The sequence below is a fragment of the Ursus arctos genome, unplaced genomic scaffold (genome assembly GCF_023065955.2).
Source record: "Ursus arctos isolate Adak ecotype North America unplaced genomic scaffold, UrsArc2.0 scaffold_7, whole genome shotgun sequence".
Classification (NCBI taxonomy): domain Eukaryota; kingdom Metazoa; phylum Chordata; class Mammalia; order Carnivora; family Ursidae; genus Ursus; species Ursus arctos.
In genome coordinates this window covers 15,843,081-15,863,200 of record NW_026623089.1, presented here as the reverse complement: position 1 = coordinate 15,863,200, position 20,120 = coordinate 15,843,081, and the positions used below count along the sequence as shown (strand labels likewise).

General features: G+C 49.6%; 1 protein-coding gene across 1 annotated transcript in view; it reads left to right on the top strand.

Annotated features, from left to right (window-relative positions):
• Positions 1 to 3,496: 3,496 nt before the first annotated feature.
• VWA2 (von Willebrand factor A domain containing 2) overlaps positions 3,497 to 20,120 on the top strand; it is a 45,701-nt gene continuing 29,077 nt past the window's right edge. The window contains exons 1-5 of the mRNA XM_026494179.4: positions 3,497 to 3,914; positions 4,081 to 4,203; positions 11,273 to 11,334; positions 15,613 to 15,687; positions 17,180 to 17,313. Of these exons, the coding sequence (XP_026349964.3) occupies positions 11,283 to 11,334; positions 15,613 to 15,687; positions 17,180 to 17,313 (261 nt within the window). The 5' untranslated portion in view covers positions 3,497 to 3,914; positions 4,081 to 4,203; positions 11,273 to 11,282. The remainder of the gene's footprint in view (positions 3,915 to 4,080; positions 4,204 to 11,272; positions 11,335 to 15,612; positions 15,688 to 17,179; positions 17,314 to 20,120) is intronic.

The following is a 20,120-nucleotide window of genomic DNA, read 5'->3' as shown; positions in this document are numbered from 1 at the left end:
CTTTAGGATAACCCAAAATTGGTTTCATTGAAGACCTGAGCTGCCCAGGCCCAGCCATTTTCCTGCGCTTTCCTTTTTACCTTGAGACCCTGAGGTGATGCCACTTTTAAGACCTTGTAGTGATAACCCTTCTAGGAAGTGAGGCCGACTGAGGCTTATTGTAAATCAGAAGCCCTTCTCCCCCCAGGTGTGTGCCCAAATTCCTTTCAAAATGCATTCAGCAAACACAGTAAGGCAGTCATCCATGTGTGAAGACGGAAGATAGAAAATTTGGAAGTATTGGCAGTTCGAAGGAGTAGAGTGCTTACATGGTTTTGGCTGTTGATCGAATGAATGATGTTACCCAAGCCCTTGCCTTTGGAGATATCCCATGTTTCCTTGACTCAGCCAGAAAGCATCCCATTTCCCGGAAGCAAATCCAATAACCTTGTGTGTGATTCTTCTCACTGTCTTAAGGAGTTGGGTGGTATGCTTTAACCTTTAGAGCAGTTGGTATCTACCCCAAGCCCAAGGGTCTCTGGCTTTGAGATGCAGTATTTCTGTTCGTGTCCCCTTGCCAGAATGTGTTCTCTCATTGCCTTGGCTCCATGGTTTTTGCTCTGGCTTAATGTGCTGCCTGTGGAGCACTCGAGAATCAGACCCTTTCCTCTCAGATGCTTTCTTGGCCATTTCAATATGCACTGTTTCCTCCTGCTCTTTCACTTCTCTAGAGGGTTCTGGGAAGTCCACGTTTGCAGCTCTGTATCCTTCTTTGGGTCTTTTCATACATGTTCCACCTTGCTTTCATCATTTGACAGGCTAGGTACAAGGAATTTGGGGCTTCCACATATTTGGGAACCATTGCACTCATGAACCTTTAATTTTGTAGGCCAGAAAACTGAGCAAACGTTAAGCATCTTTGCTCTGTCACAAAGCCAGTAGGCAGGAGAGCTGGATCGGGAACCCCGGATTCCTTCACTTCCAAAGAGGTGGTCATTCCACAACACTGGGTGTCACCCGCTATGTACTCCTGAGTGCCGAAGTCCAGTTAATCTCTGCACGAAACTCCTAGTCTTCATGCCTTGTGTGTTCCCCGAGACCTGCTGTACAGGGCAGCTCAACATTGTGAAAAGGCACTTATGCATAGAGTTAGCAAGAATTGGGGCTGCAAAGAGGAAGAAGGTAAGTCCTTGGAAGCAAGAGGCTCACAAACTCTTTGGGATGATGGTTCTTCACAATGCCTTATTTTTTAAATGTTCACAAAGGAGGGCTTGCTGTGAATGACAGGAGTAGCTGCCCAGCTTCTCTTCGTGTAAAAAGCCTCCACCCTTTCCACTCTCCATAGCCTGAGCCACCTGCCTTTCCCTCCTCCCTGCACGTGCATCTGCTAGGTCTGACAGGCATCTGGGGTAGGCTGTACTTTGATGTGAAGGAGTTTGAAGCAACTGGTATCTCCACCAGTATGTATAGTTTTAGCCTTTTACTTCTTAACCATGGAATGAAAATGTGGAATGTCCCCTCCAATTAAAGCCATGAAACTGCCAGGAACATCCAGAATTGAAATTTGACTTGTCTGAGGTAAACCTGATTAGGTAAAGGTATGCTGGTAAATGTTAGCTTAGCAACCAATCACAATCACAACAGTGGAGGAGAGGGCTGTCTGCTGGGAAATATCCACTTTGGGCAGGACTTGGTCTGCCCTTCTCAAACCCCTGGAGTGTCACAGGCCACACCACATGTGGTTAGACACTTAAAATAAGGCTAGTCCAAACTGGGATGTGCTATACATATAAAATATAGGATTCTAAAGACTTTGTATAAAATACCTATTTTATGTTGTTTACACAAGATATTTGGGATCTTCTGGGTTAATAGTTCACCTGTTCCTTTCTACTTCTTAAATGTGGCTACTGAAACATTTAAAATGACCTATTTGGCTTGCATTGTATTTCAATGAGACCATGCCTGTTCAGATGTAGAGGACCCCCCTCCTTCCACCAAGCATTTAGACCTGCTAAGTTCCCCTGCATGGGTGCTCCCGCATTGCTTATGCTGCTGCGTTTTTACAGTAGGGTGCTCGGTGTTACTGGAAGGAATTAGGTGAAAAGTCCTTTTCTCCCCCACTTCTGTGAAGTTGGCAACACGTATGTACCACAGGTCACTTTCACTGGAAGCTTAATGTTAGGAGTGTTGGAAACCAACTGAGAAATTGAAATGTTTTTAGAGTTTTTTTTAAAGATATTATTTGAGAGCGAGAGCACAAGCGGGGAGGAGAGGGAAAAGCCGGCTCTCTGCTGAGCAGGGAGCCCAATGTAGGGCTCCATCCCAGGACCTTGGGATCATGACCCGAGCCAAAGGCAGACGCTTAACCAACTGAGCCACCCAGGTGCCCCTAGAATTTTTTTAAGAAGGAAAAGCTTAAAAAAAATTTATTAGTCTATGGAACTGACATTTACAAGAATAATGGGGGAGGGGTATGGAAAGAGGAAACAGGCTGATATTCCTGGAGGGCAGTTTGACAATACACATGAACAGCCTTAAATTGCATATATCCTATAGTCCAGAAATTTACCTTTTTGCAGTTTACTCCAAGTAATTGGACAAAAACAGGAATATCTAATTGTGTGATAAAAAGTTAATGTCCAACAATAGGTTAAATACATTAAGGACATTAAGTAGTGGGTAAAAGCATAGATGTTCAAGAAGAGAAATAGAAGAGCTGGTTATGTTACAGTGTGTACGGTCTGAACTGAAAATGTAAATTTTTATGTAAATTTACTGGGAGAACATACACCCAATAACAGTGATTATCTCTTGGTGGTGGAATAGGTGTGGTTCTGCAAGTTCCTTACTGGCATTTTCTTTTTTTGCAATGAGCACACGTGCAATGACACTTTACTGATGAAGTGTGAAAACTATAGATTATGCAGGAATAGCCAACATTTATTTAGCACTTTATATAGGCATTGTGCCATTTTGCTTGCTGGCGTCTGATTTTTAAAAATTCAGCACCTGTTGACTTAATCGAGGACGCCCTGCCGAAAAGGCCTGCTTATTACCTCCCACCTGCAATAATTGCACAGGCAGGTAAACGGCATTTGCCATGACAAACAGAAGCGGTGCCAAAGTCAACATTTTCGCATGGGTCTGAGCAATGAAGCCTGCGGAGTCCACAGCGGGAGGCACGGTGTTCCCCGCTCCACCCCTCAGAGACCTGGAGACCCGCGCAGAAGTAAGTACTTATATTTGCCCACCCGGCCAACGCGGTGTTAAAACGCGAGAAAGGATGCGGGCCCAGTTCCCAGAAGCGCTTGATGCACCTCCCACGGCCCGCGCCGCGCTCGCCGCCACCCTTCCGCGAAAGCTACAGGTGTCCCACGTGGCTCCCACCCCGGGCGCCCCTCCTGCGGGCCTGCAGCGCCCCCTGGCCCGAGCCGAGCCCGAGGGCCAGCACAGCGGCCTCGGCGCCCGCGTCCCGCCGTGCGCTCCCAGCCGCGCTTGCTTGTCCCGGTGAGTCAGAGCTCGAGCCATCTCTGCGCCGCCAGGGCCCGCGCGCCCCGGGCTCCGCCAGCGGCCTCGGCAGGGGCACCGATTACTCGTTTGCGCTCCGGGAGTGGGGATGCTCGGCCCTCAGCCGTCCTTTCCAGTAGCGCGGACGTCCTGCGGCCCGCGTGGACTCGGCGGCGGGGCGGCGTTGCGGGCTTTGTTAGGTTTTGTTTGCGCCGCACCTGAGCTCGGCTGCGAGGCCCGAGCGCTTCTCGGGGAAGCCGGCGTCCCGGGGAAGAGCGCACCTGGCTCACGCCCCCTCCGGGCTCGCCACCAAACGCCCGGGGAGAGCCGGCCGGGGTCTTGGGACGGGGCGTGCGGCGGGCCCAGGAGCGGCCTCTCCCTTGTCCCTGGCACGGGGTCGCAAAGCCAAGGGGCGCGGAGCACAGGTAAGGGAACGGGGCTCGGTGGCTGTGGGTGGAGGAGGGAACCACGTTTTAAACCTGCCCTGCTTGGCACAATCGCGGTCTCTTAACCTGGAGGCTGCTGAAGGGGTCTCGCCTTTTTAATAAATGTTTTGGGAACATGCCCCAATCTCCCTCCCGCCTTTTTTAGGGCATATGCTGGTGTTAAGGTGACTCCTGCCCAATTTTCTCAGCAGTGGCGTGCCCCCAGCGGAGCCTCTGCAAGCAGAGCCCTAGAAGGACCTGTTGCCCAGAGACTTGCCCCTGGGCGATGGTAAGTCTAGGGGGATTTGTACTTGTGGTGATTTCGCATACTGGGATCCCCCACCCCACCTGCTTCTTGCATTTCTCCTTCTGAGGGGCTGTGCACTTGGCCACTGGCTGGGAGAGTAAATGGAAGGGGTCTCAGAAACGCACTTTTGAAACTTGCCAGGTGGCATCGACTTAAAAACATGGTGGGCACCCAGGCAGAAAAGGGAGGAGGCACCCTCCCGCCCCTGTGAATTCCGTGGCTCTCCACCCAGGAGGGGCCTTTCAGTGGGGACACCTGCGGTGTGTTTGGTGTCTTGGAACTGAATGATCAGAACCTGTGCGACTTTCATATGAGGTTCTTTAAACCCCCCCCCCCACTTTAACTGTTTTATAATTTCAGATGTAAAAATTCAAGGTCTATTTGGCTTCTGTTGTGACATTATATTAGGAAATGTGCGTTTGTTGAGGAGAGAGTTGGAAAAGAGAAGGAACAAGTCGGAAATGTCTGAGGTACCACTACACTTGGCAAAGCCACAGGAGTAAATTCGTAGGTGCTGTGGGCTTCAGCAGCCTGCAGCCGTTCTCTTCTTGTCGCTGATGGGGGTACAAGGCTCCACGGGCTGTTCTTCACCTAGGATATGGTCCTTACTCTTCCTTTGTCCATCCCAGAACTCTCTCTTGATGGTATCAGAATTTTCCAGAAGAGGTCCCCAGACAAATCCTGGGGAAGAGACAGGGGGATTCCTTCCTTCATCACACCTGACCGTTGGACTGAAAAGCATCAGTGACATATTTTCCTTTAAATCTAGTTTTTGGTCTACCATCCGGAGTGTGGAGTAACTGTTTCCTCCCCTCAATAGGTTCTGGTCCTCTGAAATGAATCATAGATGCCCATGTTTTTACAGAAGAGGAAACAGACCAAGAGAGGGCAGAAGATGCCCCAAGATGAATGAGAGAGCCCCCGGGAACCTGGACTCCTAAGTTTTTGATGAGCTGTATAAATGGCACAGTCATTAACTGGCAAGTGATGATGTTAGGGATAAATTGGTGAAAATACAAGAGCCTTTTGTTACTGATGCTCCCACCTTGTGTGCATCAGAGTATTTTCATTGTATCCCCGATACCTGCCTGACAGGGTGCTGGGCCCAAGGCAGATTTACTAGTTTCTGTTGAATAAATGAAAGTTCATGTAATTCTGTCATCGGAAGGGTCAGCAACACTGTGAGGTGTTTTAGAGCAGTGGTCCTCAAACTTCTGTACTTCTGCACTTCACAGATCAGTTTTTAAAAAGTTCTCATCAGGAGGAGTGTAACAAAATTTTTAATTTTTATCCCAACTTTTAATTTTATCCCACAAGAATATTTTTTTATAAATAAGACAGATCCCTCCCATCATCCCGAAGGCTAGTGGGGGGCTCTTGGGGGTGCTGCACAAAGAGGGGGGTGTCTGTCCCACCCCTGCTTCAGCGTCACCCCAGGCCTGCTCCCTGGGACAGCTGAACGCACTTGAAGTCCTTTTCTTTAGCTTTACCCTTCATCTTGTAAACAGCTCCAGACCTCTTTCTTTCCCACCCGCAGAATTACCTGCCAGCCTGCCCTCAGTATGATTGCTTGCCTGGATCCCTCCTCTCCTTTCCTGATCCCGAGTCCCTTCTCTTCAACTGGGTTTTCCTGCTCTGCATTTAGGAAGCTTTGCCCTCACCCAGGGCACTTTTGTATTGTGGTCTCATGTGATCCTGGCATCAACCTTTTCAGGTAAATACAATGGGTGATGTCACCACCATTTTTGAGGGAAAGAAGTTGAAAGACTGAAGTGAAGGAATATACGGAGAGGCTCGTGCTTGGGCTTCCCAATGTCCAGTTGCTCTTTGCCGTCCTTCCGTGCGCTGCATGGCCAGGCTGTCCATGTCAGAAGACCCGTGCTCGATTCCATGCTTGTGGTTCACCAGCTCTTTGACCTTGGGTCCCAACTTCTACAAGGCCATTTTCCCATGTATAAAAATAGAAATGATCGTGTCTGCTCTATGGGGTTATGGGTGTTAAATGAAATTAATTTACTAAATGTAAAGATAATTCTTTAACATTTTGCGTTCAGAAAGTGACCATTAGGAGGGATGTTCACATACTATTTCACTGGTCCTTACAATGCTGCCTGAGTTCCTGAGTTTGTGAAACTGAGATTCACCCCAGGTGCTAGACGAATGACCCTGAGACAGGGAAGCTGTTGCTTGCAGAGTCACCCAGGTGGTCAGAAGCAGAACTAGCCCAGAATTCTGTCTCTGGACTTCCGGTCCTGTGTGCATTCTCTTATACTTCTGAGTCCCAGAGTCCAGTGACCTTGGGTCCTGTACAATTTAAATAAGGGATTTTCAGATATCAAAACAAACATCAAAATCCCTCTTGGCTTAAGATGTCTCTTACCAGGTGTGGCAAGAGTGGGAAGCCCTGAGATTCATGCCCGTCTGACCAGGGAATCTGTATAGCGCATTGTTCATCCCTTGGTGCTGACTTCTGGTTCTCAGACTGTTGGGGTACTAACAATCTGTGGTTCTTTTAGAGGGAGCATGACTCCCTGAGTGGCTTTTAAAACACCCTCCCTGCCCTATCAAACGAGAAACGTGTGGTCCACTTCCCTGGCCTGAACCAAGTGTTTTGCCCAAAGGCCAAGGAAGGTGAGTGAAAGACAGCAAGGGCTTCTTGACTCCTCCACGCTTTTACCTCCGATTTTAAAGTCTTCCTGTTCAGGTGCTTCCTGTTCTTGGAAAGGGCTCAGATATCCATCCTGCTGATTGAGAGGATGCCAAGGGCTAATCTAATTAATATTTGGGGTTGGCATTGCATTTTCTAAGGAGGTAGAAGGGGTTTCCTTTTTCACCTTGAACTTATTCCTGACCCTAAAGGAGAAGACAGACATTGTCCTGCAAAACTGCCTTCCGCCCTTGCCAGCTTGGCCCTTCTTTATCCAAAGTAGCCTTGTTGTGGCCTTCGTTTCTTCCTGTGTCATGGCAAGTGCAATCCCTGTGTTCTGCGGAGCCCTGCAACCAGCCTCACTCACCTGTTGTTCCCGGTGCGGCGGGTGCTGTGTGGCACAAGAAGATTGGGGGGGGTGGTGAAGAGCAGTTGAGTCCTTGTGTTGAGAGCCCCAGGAGCCAGGAATAATGTGGGATTAGTATGGGTAATGGAAGAGAAAGGAACAAATGACAAGTGAGGGGTTTGCAATGGAAAAGGCTTGACAAGGCTTACCTGGGAGCCAATGATCTGGTTCTGCCCCGGGATTCAGACCACTCCTGACTACTTTGCACAAGAATGCAGAGAGTTCTGGAAATCTCACGTTATGTGCTGAGTGTGGGAGTTTGCTGGCAGGTATTAGCTTGTGGAAAACCGCCGAAGGGTGGATTCAGGAGGCAGATTTGTAATTATGCTTCTATTCCTCTACCTTAATCCCCCCAAATCGGAGGGGGGGGTGGGTTGAACAGATCCCTGGGAGGCTAGAGGGAGTCTGATCCACTGATTAGCTGTGTAACCTGGGGCAAAACAACTTTCCTGTGCCTCCATTTTCTCATCTGTAAAATGGGGATAACACACTCACTGGCTGGCTGCAAGGGAGGGAGAAGGTACGGAAGTACAGAACCCGGCGCCAGGCACATGGTCTATTTACTGCTCACCGGATGGTGGTAGCTGTTGGATTTTTTACCATGCAGTTCATCTTTAAAAAAAATTTTTTTTTTTTTTTTTAGATGCAGGGTTGTATTTAGAATGTGGAATTAGCAGTGCAAGCAGGTTTTGGTATGGGGGTGGGGGGAGACTGTTTGAGATAATGGGTGGGAACAGACAGCAAAGAGTGCTATTAATACTTCACCAGCACCGAAGTAGCATTCATTTCCTTTATCTTGGCATAAAAAAGAATGCAGGGAGTGTAGTGAGCGCAAAGATTCCTCTGGAAGTCGGCATGATGGTGCTTAGTTTACCCAGCAAGCTCACATCTCACCTACTGTGTGCCGGACAAGCACAGGCGGCTGGGGCCCCAGCAGAGACTAAGACTCAGTCCCTGAGGCTTTGGCCACCTGGCAGGCGAGATAAAGACATCAGGCAGTTTCAGCGTGGGCTGTGTGACAAGACGGGCCATGCTGTGGGCACAGGGGAGGAGAGTGCCCCTGAGGTCCCAGACCCAGCACCATCTGGCCTACACACTTAGCAGGAGGCTTTTGACTTCTTGCATTGATCTGCAGATTGCCAACATAAATTTTGTTTTGATGAGCAGAAACTTAGAAGACTCTGGAAAACATTCACCTGGGCATGCAGAGGCACATAAGAGAGCGAGTTGAAGTTGCTCTGGTTTGTCTCATAGCGGAGGGAGGGGACCGCATGTTTCCTGAGTGCCTTACTATGTGGCAGGAACCTTCTGTACTTCCTTCTGTGTCCTCACGGCAGCCGGGGGAGGCTGCTAGAATCCTGCTTTTATTTAAAAAAAAAAAAAAATTGATAAGCCTCAGAGTCCAGCATGTGCCCAGGGTCAGAGGTTGTGACTCCAAAAATCATCCTGAGCCTAACTAAGGACTAGACAGCATTGCACTGCCCCTTGTCCCCATGCCTTGCCCCTGCCTGTCTCCCAGGTGGCAGGTGGGAACTTGGCCATCTGTTGTACGGAGTGAAAGGAAAGAAAAGGTGTCTTTGGGAGGAAAGGAAGGTCTGTCTTGCTGGCATGTGCTGGGCTGGAAGCTAACAGGAGCGGTGTTGGCCCCACCGTCCTGTAGCTTCTCTGTCCTTCTTCCCCTCTGCGAAAGCTCCTGACTTTCTCGCTCTTGTAATATTCACTCTCCACTTATATTAGGTGAAGATGTGAGCCTCACAGTCATTTGAGACACAGAGACTCTCAGCTGGTTGGGACATTTGATTTACTTTGTTTCACAAATGTTTGAAATCCAAGGACCTGAATATATGGTAGAGTCAGGTCTGACCATCATAGGTCCACGATGGAGATGTTTAAAACCAGAAGACACCTTAGCCACATCTGGTCCTGCCTCCTTGTTTTGTAAATGAGGAGCTGAGGCATCGAATGAGAAGTGGGGCTCCTGGACTCAGGGTGTGGGGCAGGTGCGGCTGCCCCTCCTAGTCACCTGCTGTATGCCAGCTCCGCTTGGATGGAGTTCTGAGCGGTGGGTCAAGGTCCCTGAGCTGACCTCAGCTCCAGCAGCAGCACGGTCAGAGGCAAGCATGCTGGACTAGGAGCCAGGGACCGGAGCTATGTGACCATCCGGGTCCCTGTGCACACTGGCGCTGCTGCGCCTCTGTGACCCCTTCCATCATCTCTGAAGTGTATTCGGCTCATCCACTCTGAGTTTCCCCTCTTGTGATCCCCTTGTTCCCCGAAGCCTGAGAGGTAAGTGCTGTCCCCGCTGTTGGTTCAATTTCCTGCAATTCCAAGCGTGGTCTAGCAGTAGCACCTGATAGGAACATGAGTTGGGTCATTTTAGATTTTCCTGCAAAGGAATCGGCATTTCTTGGGGCACTCCAGATTTCCAAGGCAGCCCTTGCTCCCAGCCTGCTCAGAAGCCTCTGAATGAGGAGTCAAGTTCTTCTGTTTTGTTGTGGCCACTGGGAGGCGTGTTTTTAGTGTCCCAGCAGAGATGGTAGAGTGTGTCTGACAACAGAATTCATTTTAGCGCAGGGTACGTGAAAGGCCCTTTGGTGAGCAGCTGAGCGTGAGCAGGAAAATCCTCGCCCGCGTTTTGGAGAAGTAACGTTGGCCAGTGGAGACGTGGGTGTCCAAAGACCCAAGATACATAAACGAAAACTTGGCCCTCCTGCCTCGTCTTCCTTGTTCTTAGATGCAGGAGGGCGGTGTTTACTTAAGAGGTTATGGGGCCTTTCTGATTTGGTTGCATCGGGGGGAAGTGAGTTTCTCTGTCCCAGGCTGTGCACCCGTGGGTACCCCACGCTATGACCGACCACCTCGCCCTCTGCTCTCTTCTCTGGAACCTGGGGGGACCCTGCAGTGGTTCCCTTTCCATAACCCTGCCTGGCATTTGCTCTTTGAAATTGTCTCCCGCGTGAGTGTCAACATTATGTGTTTCGCGGAAGGAAACTTCACTAAGACCTACCTGTGGCTGTCTTTTTTTTTTTTTTTATGGGCAAATTTAATGTGGAGGGTAAGACCTTGAATAAGTATTGGATCCCAAAAGTCAAAAAATAGAATGTCTAGAACCAATTGTTCAGGTATTTCTAGATTTCTCCCTGCTAAATTGTACTGGGGGAAAAAATCTATAAATTTCATTCTGTCTGATCCCTTTCAATTCTTATTACTACTCACGAGTCCACTTGCTAAAGTTTAAGACCGTCTGAATTGTACATCCTATCTTTGTGGTTGAAAAGATAATGGTTCATTTCAGCTAAACCTACAAAGATATCTCATGTATGTGCTCTTATAGAATCAAAGTTATGGTCTATGGTTCTTATTAAAAGCTCTTACTTTCCACCCTTATCTCCCTCAAAAATTGTTATCAGGCCCCATGGAACTGAATATTACCTATACTATAAACATGATTAGGCAATACTAATTCAAAAAAAAAAAGCTTTTGTTGCTTCCTCAGCCACATTTCTTTTTATAAATAATTGAGAAATTGTAGGCTTCAAGACCTTGCTGCAAGGTTTCAGAAAATGAGGGCACTGGAAATCAAATCTTCGATCTCTCTGATTCTAACTCCTAAAAAACGGAGGTGTTGAGAGGGAGGGGCTTTACTCAAGGTGGTGGGGCCTGGCCAAGCTGGGACCCAGGACTCTTACTTAACCTTGGGCAGAGCATACCTTCCCGCCATCAGTGAAGGAGATGCGGGGGGTGGGGGGATGGGTATCTGGGAAAGATGTTAGACCGTCCGTTGAAAGCAAAGTCATTGGAGCAAAGTCCCCCATGACTTTTAGGGAGTTTGGGGCTCTCCCTGGCTAATATAGTTATTGTGACAAGGAGGGGCCTCTAGGGTCATCTTTGTGCCCGCAAAAAGGCCAAGTAGTTGTCCTCTTGCTTGGGGGTGACTTGGGGGTGCACAGAGTTAATTGCTGATACTTTTTTTTTTCTTCCCCTGTCTTGCCCTATAGTTATATCAACATGCCCTCTTTCCTATTGCTGGAAGTCCTCTTCATTTTCCTGTTTTCTGGAGGTAAGCTTTTTTGGTCAGGGAAAGGTGTTGAGGGGTTTAGTTTGTTTCACATCCTGTCGATTTTAACTTCTAGAGGTCTCTCAAATACATCGGCAACTCTCTACTCCATGGCCACCTGCCTAGTGTGAGCCCCATCATCTCGTGCTTGGACGATTGCAGTAGTCTCCTGATTGGTCTCCGTGGGTCCACCTGGTTCCGCTCTAGCCCATTGTCCACAGAACAGTCATTTCAAAATGCAAATCTGTGGCACTGGGTGGTTCAGTTGATTAGGCGTCAGACTCTTGATTTTGGCTCAGGTCATCTCAGGGTCATGAGATCGAGCCCCACATTGGGCTCCACACTCAGTAGGGAGTCTGCTGGAGATTCTCTCTCCCTCTCCTTCTGCCGCCCCCCACACCCCTACACTCTCTCTAAAATAAAAAATCTTTAAAAAAACAATAATGCAAATCTGATCGTGCCTGGACCCCTCTCCACCCCTACCCCCTGCCTAAATTTTTTTGTAAATTATTTGAGAGAGAGTGCACACACATGTGAGAACAGCAGGGAGGCTCAGAGGGAGAGGGAGAAGCAGGCTCCCGCTGAGCAGGGAGCCCAACCTGAGGCTCTATCTCAGGACCTGAGATCATGACTGCAGCTGAAAGCAGATGCTTAACCAACTGAGCCACCCAGACGCCCCTTGCCTCACATTCTAAAATGATACCTCATTGTTCTTAAGAGACTTTGCTTGATCTGACCCCAGGCCACCTCAAGTGCCCCCTGGTACCCTCTCCCTCGGCACCACAGCCCACATTCCTAACAATCCTGCCCAGCCCCCTGTTCCCTCCCTGCCTAGGGGTTCTCAGTTATGGCGACCCCTCTGCCTGGACCACCCCCTTACCCAACACTGCCACCCTGGTAAACTTCTCATCCGTCAGCACCCAGCACAGTTCATCCAGGTCCCCCAGGTCAGGTCAGTTCCCTTAATGCCTGTAGCCCGGGGCACCTCTGCTATGTAGCACTTAACACAGATACGAGTTTACTTCTGTGTGAATTCTTAAAAACTTAGTGTCCATCTTCTGTACCAGATAGAAGCTCCAGGCGAAAGAGATACTACGTATTATTTACTCACACTGTAGGGTCTCGGTGCCTAGCTCTGGGCCCGGCCTGCTGAAGTGGATTTATGAATGAATAATGAAGCAAATCAGCTTTGTTTTTACTCCCCTCCCAAGCTCTGGCCTTGTTAACATGAGATGGTAGAAAGGCACCAGAATGTCTTGCGGGTTGCTGTCCTGTAAGTAAGAACAAGCCGACAGGGTGTCCCGCTGCCCGAGTCTAGCTCAGGATCCTCTTGTGGTCTCTGAGACTCTGCCGTGTTGAATCCTGGGGCCAGCTGCCTGTTGCCTGGAGCCTGGGGAGATGAGAGAGGCAGGAAGAAGGTGGGTGGTTGCTCGGCCCACCTACCCCTCTCTCTAAGCCATGTGTGTAGACGGTGTAACATAGTAGCTTCGTGGTCAGGGGACTGGGGAACAGTGAGATATGTTTGCGGACAAGGCCTGAATGAGGTCCCCGGAGGCTCAGGCACAGCCCCGGTTCTGCTCTAGCTCATTGCACAACTTCGCCTTCTGTAGCCCTGTCCAGTTTACAGAGCACTTGACCTCACCGTCCCTGGGCTGGACAGATGAAACAGGGGAGGCCCGGTGAGGCTTGTGACTTGCCCAGGGTCACACAGCTGTTGGTAGCGGACCTGGGACAAATGTCACTCTCCTGACTTCTGGGCTGGCCTCACCACTCTGGGCTCTTCTGGGGGAGGAGAAGGTACCAGAATCATCTGACTAGGCTTCTGCTCTCTTATCTGTAAAGTGAAAGGGTTTGACAAGATTAGTGATTTCAATCCTGCCCACTCCTTAGCCCCACCCATTCCTGCAGGACCTTAAGGTTCTGGAGCCCGAGGCAGATGGCCTGCAGAGGCTGGGCTGCTTTGGTTAGAAGAGGAAACAACAACAGTCACACATTCATGGGCTCCCTGTTGCATGTTCTATGAGATGACTTCATAGGGGAGCAGTGGGGACGTCACCCAGGGCACAGGGAGGGCTCATCTGAAGCCTGGCACCTGCCGTAACAGCTGAGCACATGGCACAGAAAGACACGTTCGCTGGGTGACCTCTTTAGTGAGTGGTCTCGGGTCACAGAGCTCCTCCTCCTTCCCCTCAGGGGGAGGCTGCTGGCCTGTCTCCAGGGGGGAATCTGCTGGTAAGACTTGTAAAAAGGAACAGTGTTTTTCTGTTCTTTGGAGATTCCTTGGCTCCTGGGCCCTTTGCAATAATTCATGGACTTACTTGGGAAACTTCAGGGCATACCTGCGGTGCACAGAGAGCTGGGCTAGGCTTTGCAGAGGATGGCTGGAAGTGTTCCTGCCCTTGGCAGCTTCCAGGGCAGCCGGGCCGAGGGGAGCAGCAGGGCATGATGGGAGGGGGGCAGTCGGGCTGCAGGATCTTCTTGCTCTCTGAATGCAGTAAAGCAGAGAGCCTCTGTGTTCTGGAAGACCAATCTGCTGAATTATTGAGTGAATGCTCAGTTTTTGAAGCATTGCCCAGCTTCTGTCCCAACGTGCCATTTTTTTATGTAAGTGGAAGGGCTTTTTCCCCCGCAAATCCAGTCTATGGTCTCTATGTGTAGTTTGTCTTGTTTCTGCCTCTGGTGGGAAAACCGCGGTGGCAGACTGTCCTAGACCTCGTGAACGGTGTTTGTCTGACAGCTCTTGTCTGTGGGGCTAATGGCTGGTTTGGCATTTTGGCCAAGAACCGTCCTCTGTGAGTCGAGATTGAGGGAAGGGCCTATCAGGTGAGCAGACACCGTCCGCTCGAAGGTTAGGTGGGGAGAACCGGGAACTACTTTAGTTTGCACTGGGGGGTAGTGAGTGGAGAAGAGCCAGAGAGGATGGGGTTGGAGTAAGCCCAGGGGGTGGCTGACTAAGGGGGTGTGTGTGTGTGTCACAAGCCAGATGCATCCCTACCCCAGACCCTGACTTTTTTGTTTGGTTTCTCCCTCCTCATCACTTTCCTGGCAGTCATAGATCCCTTCGGGCCCAACATACCTGCCTGGTGTGATTCCTCACCCCCACACCCTTCCCCCTTCCCCAGCAACGCCCCCTGCTCACATTCCTTCCTCTGCCCCTGGCCTGCTCCCCTGCTCTGCCCACCTCACGTTACTTCCTCCGCGCTTACCCACCGTGCGTGGGCATTTACACACCTGCTGCACGCGGACTTCGGCCGCTGGACGTCCGCCGAGTGCACTTGGCTTATCAGAACAGTGGCACCCTCATGGCCTTCAGGACTTCCGTCGCAATCGGCTCACGTCCAGCAGTCCTGGGGCTTCCTTGGCGTGTGACCCCTGCTCTCAGAGTTTATCTTTTAAACGTACCATCATTACTATTTTACTGGACAGCGTGTAAGAGAATGAAAGATAGATTCACGAACTTCCTACCCCAGGACTTCTTAGCCCTTGTTCATATTAATTGCACCGAAGCAGTTTATCAGCATTCACTCATAGCCCCGTGTCTCTGGGTATTTGTTACCTCCACCATTCCTCCATCACAAGTGACCCCGAAAGGAGAGTCCTGAGGTACCTTCTCTCTTCTCTAAAATTGTTCTTCCTTCGAATCCCTTCCCGGCTGCAATACTACAGGGGCAAAGGCTGTAAGCTGCCTTATGACTCTTCATGCATTTGGCCAAATTGTTTTCTAAAAGGGTTGTACCAGTTTTCAGGGCCACCATTGGGAAGGATTTTCCCGATTTGATCTTTCCCCAACTCCATTTAAATGGAATGTAGAAGCTGGTTATTTAAATTTTGCAGTTAAAAGGATATCTCATTGTTTGGGTTAAAAACATTTTGTCACCTATTCAAACATTTTCCCTTGTGCTTGTCTGTGAATTGTATATTTATACCCAAGGTTAATTTTCTTGGCAAGATGCCGCACCTCAGAGGGGCACCCAGTTATTATGCCTAACCAGGGGCAAAACTCATCAGAATCACAGGCTCTCTGTATCGCTCTCTATGTATATTTTTAATTTTTCGCTTCAAAATACCCACATTTAAATACAAAGGTACCTGATGGAAGTGAAGTAATTGGAGGCGTTTCTTTATGCCACCCATCTGGTGATTTTTGAGACACCACATCCTTAAATTCCTCCACATTCCAGTTTTCCCTTTTACTGCTTATTGGTTCTGGTCACGTAATGGGGACTAAGACTCCTCCCCTCTCTGCTTTGTAATGATCACTTCTGGTGCCTTCTCTCCTAGTACACCTGTCTCATCCTCTTCAGGAAGTCCATGTAAGCAGGGAGACCATTGGGAAGATTTCAGCCGCCAGCAAAAGTAAGTGCATGTGTTTGTCAACCTTCTTGACCCCTATGTTGACCTCTGCCTGACTCCAGAATGTTCCTGCCCCACTCCCATCTTCCTTTCACACTGTGGCCAGAGTCATTTCCCCCAAACAGGCCTGACCCAGGTCTCCATCCTGGGTGAAAACCTTTGGTAAATCCGTGTTGCTGAATTTCTTGGTCCTACTTGGGAGTCCTCAGCTATGTGACCGCCATCTTCCCAAGCAGCCTCATCTCCCGCCATGTTCCTTCCTCTTCTACCCTTTTCAGCATCCACTCCACCTGCTCAAGCCACAGCAGCCTGTTCCCAGAGACCCTGCGTGTCCCTTCCGTCCCTCTCTGGTGAACTGCGCCTCAGTCACTGCCTTCTGGGTGGTGCCTTCTCGCTGGTGTTTCTCTGCCTCCCGCTCTCCTACATCCTGATGGTGAGGTGGTAGGGTGCGGATTCTGAAGCTGGACAGCCTGAGTTTGCTGCCCAGCTCCACTGCTTACTGGTACTTTGGCCTTCGGGAGGTTACTGAATTGCCCTGTGTCCTTCTTTCCTCATGTCCCTACTGGGAATAAAAACCATTCATCTGTTTAGGAGTGGGATGGGGAGCTAAGGAGCTAATAGCTAAAGGTATACTGTAGGGTTTCTTTTTGAGGTGATAGAAAATGTTCTGAATTTGACTATGGCAAGGATGGAATGTATCTGTGAATATACTAAAAGCTACTGAATTACATATTTTCCTTTATTATTTAAAAAAAATTTTTTTGAGAGAGAATGTGTGCACGAGTTGGGAAGGGCAGAGGGAGAGGGAGAGAGAGAATCCCAAGCAGGCTCTATGCTCAGAGCAGAGCCCAGCACAGGGCTCGATCTCACAACCCTGAGATCATGAGTGGAGCTGAAATCAAGATGCTTAACCAACTGAGCCACCCAGGTGCCCCCTGAATTACATACTTTAAATGGATGAATTCTTTGGTATGTGAATAGTAGCTCAATAAACCTGTTAAAAAATTTAAAAAATAGCAATCTATCTTTGGGTGGTTATAAGAATTCGCACATATAAAGTGTTGGAGGCAGTGCATGGCATGTAGGGAAGACACAGTGCTATCCATGCTTGAACTCTGGGGTAATGCAGCCTTATGCCCCAGCATATCTGGCTGGATCCTGGACTAGATGGTGGCCCCCAAGAGCTGAGACCAAGGAGCCCCTTCTCTCCTACATCTCCATTGTTGAGTTAGACCCCTCCAGTACTACGAAGTCTTCCACCCAGGGGTCTGTTTGTGATCTTGGGGTTGTAGGGGGCGGGGAGGGTACTTCCTGCTGTGGAGGAGAGCTGCCTCTGGCTGGGACCATCTCCTGTGTTGTTTCCACCCGTGGGCTAAGAGGAGCTTGATCCACCCCAAAATTGTTTCTGCCTCCACTCTGCTTCAGGATGGAGATGCTCTGGGGGCCAGAGGGCAGGGAAGCGGCTTGTCACCCACTGTGTTCTGCTCTCCCCCAGTGATCCAGTGCTCCGCTGCAGTGGACGTCCTGTTTCTGATTGACGGATCCCACAGTGTCGGGAAGGGGAGCTTTGAAAGGTCTAAGCACTTTGCCATCATGGTCTGTGACGCTCTGGACATCAACCCTGAGAGGGTGAGTGCACGTCTTATCATCTTTGTATTAGGACATCTTTGGTTGCAAGTGACAGAAATCCAGTTCTAAGCAGAAGAGGACATTTACGGGGCGCCTGGGTGGCCCAGTGGGTTGGGCATCCAACTCTTTTTTTTTTTTTTAAGATTTTATTTATTTGACAGAGTCACCGAGAGAGGGAACACAAGCAGGAGGAGTGGGAGAGGGAGAAGCAGGCTTCCTGCTGAGCAGGGAGCCTGATGCAGGGCTCCATCCCAGAACTCTGGGATCATGATCTGAGCCGAAGGCAGATGCTTAGTGTCTGAGCCACCCAGGCACCCCTGGGCATCCGACTCTTGCTGTCCGCTTGGGTCATGGTGTCAGGGTCAGGAACTGAGCCTGTTTGGGGGGCTGGGGATTCTCCCTCTCCCTCTGCCCCTTCCCTGGCTCGTATTTGTCCACACTCTTTCTCTCTTTCTAAAATAAGTAAATAAATCTTATTAAAAAAAAAAAAAAAAAAGAAGAGGACATTTACTAGCTTGTGGAACAGGAAGACCAAGGGGGTGGGTCCTGGTTCTAGGCATGGTAGGACCCAAGGGCTCATTCCATCTCTTTTTCTTCTCTGTTTTGTGTTCCTTGGTTGGCTTCCTTCCCATGCAGGCTTTCCTTCCCTGGCACATTTGCCCTGCACTGCCCTTCAAGCTAGTGATCCCAGTAAAAAGAAAGTGGATTTCTCTCCTTGCACCTGCAGCAGAAGGTCCCAGGGAGGGCTCCCACTGGGCAGGCGTAGGTCACATGACAATCCCTTGAGCAATCCCAGTAGTCAGAGGGAAGGATGATCTGGCCACGTGGGAGTCATGGGCTGACCCACCTTCTTGGTTCCCCACCAGAAAGAGGAGTGTTTGTAGAACTCTGGGAAAGGGAGAGCATACTGACAAAAACTCTACCCCGGAAGACGGGAGTCTCAGTATGAAGTGCGGCTCCTCCCCGGACGTTCACTTGAGGAGCTACCCCTGCCTGAGGGAGTCCGGCCAGTTTCTTCATTTCTTGTTCTTCCTGGCTCTGGAGAGCCGTTCTGAAGTACCCCAGATTGTGCTAACCATGGCTCTTGCTGCTAAAGGGGCATCTTGGGACAACCCGATAGAAAAATGGGCAATGAACACAGTTCCCAGAAATTGAAACACAAATGACCTTTAGACACATGACAAGATGCCCAGCCTCAGTCACTGTAACATCCCAGCTCCCACCAAGAAACCATTTTCCCTTACTGGATTAACAAAAATCCAGTTGGGTGACCTGCCCCACTGGCAGATCTGTAGAAACGGGTACGCACTGATGGTGGGAGGATAACCTGGTGCAACCGCTAGGAAGGGAATCTGGCAGCAGCTGTCAGATTTACAAAGGCCTGGGCCCCGTGACTCAAGAATTCCACCCCAAGGAATTTACCCGACACATGCTCCCACAGATGCAAAATAACACACAGTTATTCCGTGCGGTGTTGTTACGATCATAAAAGATTTCAGGTAATCCACGCCCGTTCACAGGGTAATTCACTGTGGTGCATTCATAAGGTAAACACGGGGCAGCTGTAGAAAGCGAATGAGGAAGCTCTCTTAGATGGAGGGGCGCCAACCCAGATGAGAATAAAAAGTAAGGTGCAGATGGTGTTTGTAATGTGTTACTTTTTATGAAAATGAAAGCGAGGTAAAAAGTCTATGTACTCGGGGGCATCTGTAAAGAGACTAAGAGCAGTGGTTTGCTGTCGAGGGGGAGGGCAGGAACTGAGCAGATGGGGTGCAAATCCAGGGGGAGACTCGTCCGTTTTATTTTTTTTAATACTTGATGGCTTTTGAACCATGTGAACCTACTCCAAAATCAAAACTTAAGGGCATTTTGGGGGCGCCTAGGTGGCACAGCGGTTAAGCCGCTGCCTTCGGCTCAGGGCGTGATCCCGGTGTTATGGGATCGAGCCCCACATCAGGCTCCTCCGCTATGAGCCTGCTTCTTCCTCCCCCACTCCCCCTGCTTGTGTTCCCTCTCTCGCTGGCTGTCTCTGTCAAATAAATAAATAAAATCTTTAAAAAAAAAAAAAGGCATTTTGGTCTGAAAAGCCATACTTAACTTGAATTAGAGACTACTTGCAAACAGGATGCAGAAGGAAGTGGTTTTCCAAGATAACATTCCTGGGTTAATCCCAGGAAAACCTCTAGGATTGAAGAGCAAAAGTGGCTTTTAATGAAAGCCAGCTTTTCTCCAGAATGGCAGGTAATTTGGGGAGAGTGAACACATCGTTCTGGACTGCAGGCCATCTGGCCTGGCCATCCAAAGACACCGTAGCAGATACCATTCCATCTGGGCTTGAACAGCCCCAAAGTTCTGACTATGAAGTCAACCCATCGCAGGTCCTCGAAGGCCCAGGGCCAAGGACTGCCGAATCCCCACCTCCTTCCGCACAGGGTCCCACTTTTCAAAGGAGGTGATTCCCCCATGAAGTTTCATTAGTTATTTGGGGAGGAAGAGCCATAAAAACCAAGTACTTGTTGTTGGCAGTGATAGGGTGTGTCCTGGAATGAATGGCCCGGAGGCCCCTGAGGATGGCAGGTTGGGAGAGAAGAGCTGTGTGGATTATTGGTGAACATTTACAGATCCGAAGAAAGAGGCTCAGAGAGGCTAAGTAAGTGCCTGGGGTCACACAGTAACTGGAGGAAACAGCTAAGTGCAGAAGAACCGGGGCTCTTGACTCTGAGCTCAGGACTTGCTCCGTTAGGTCCTTTTGTCCCCCCCCAGTGGGCAGTTCCTGGGTCAGGAACTTCTGCTGCACCCTGGGTTGG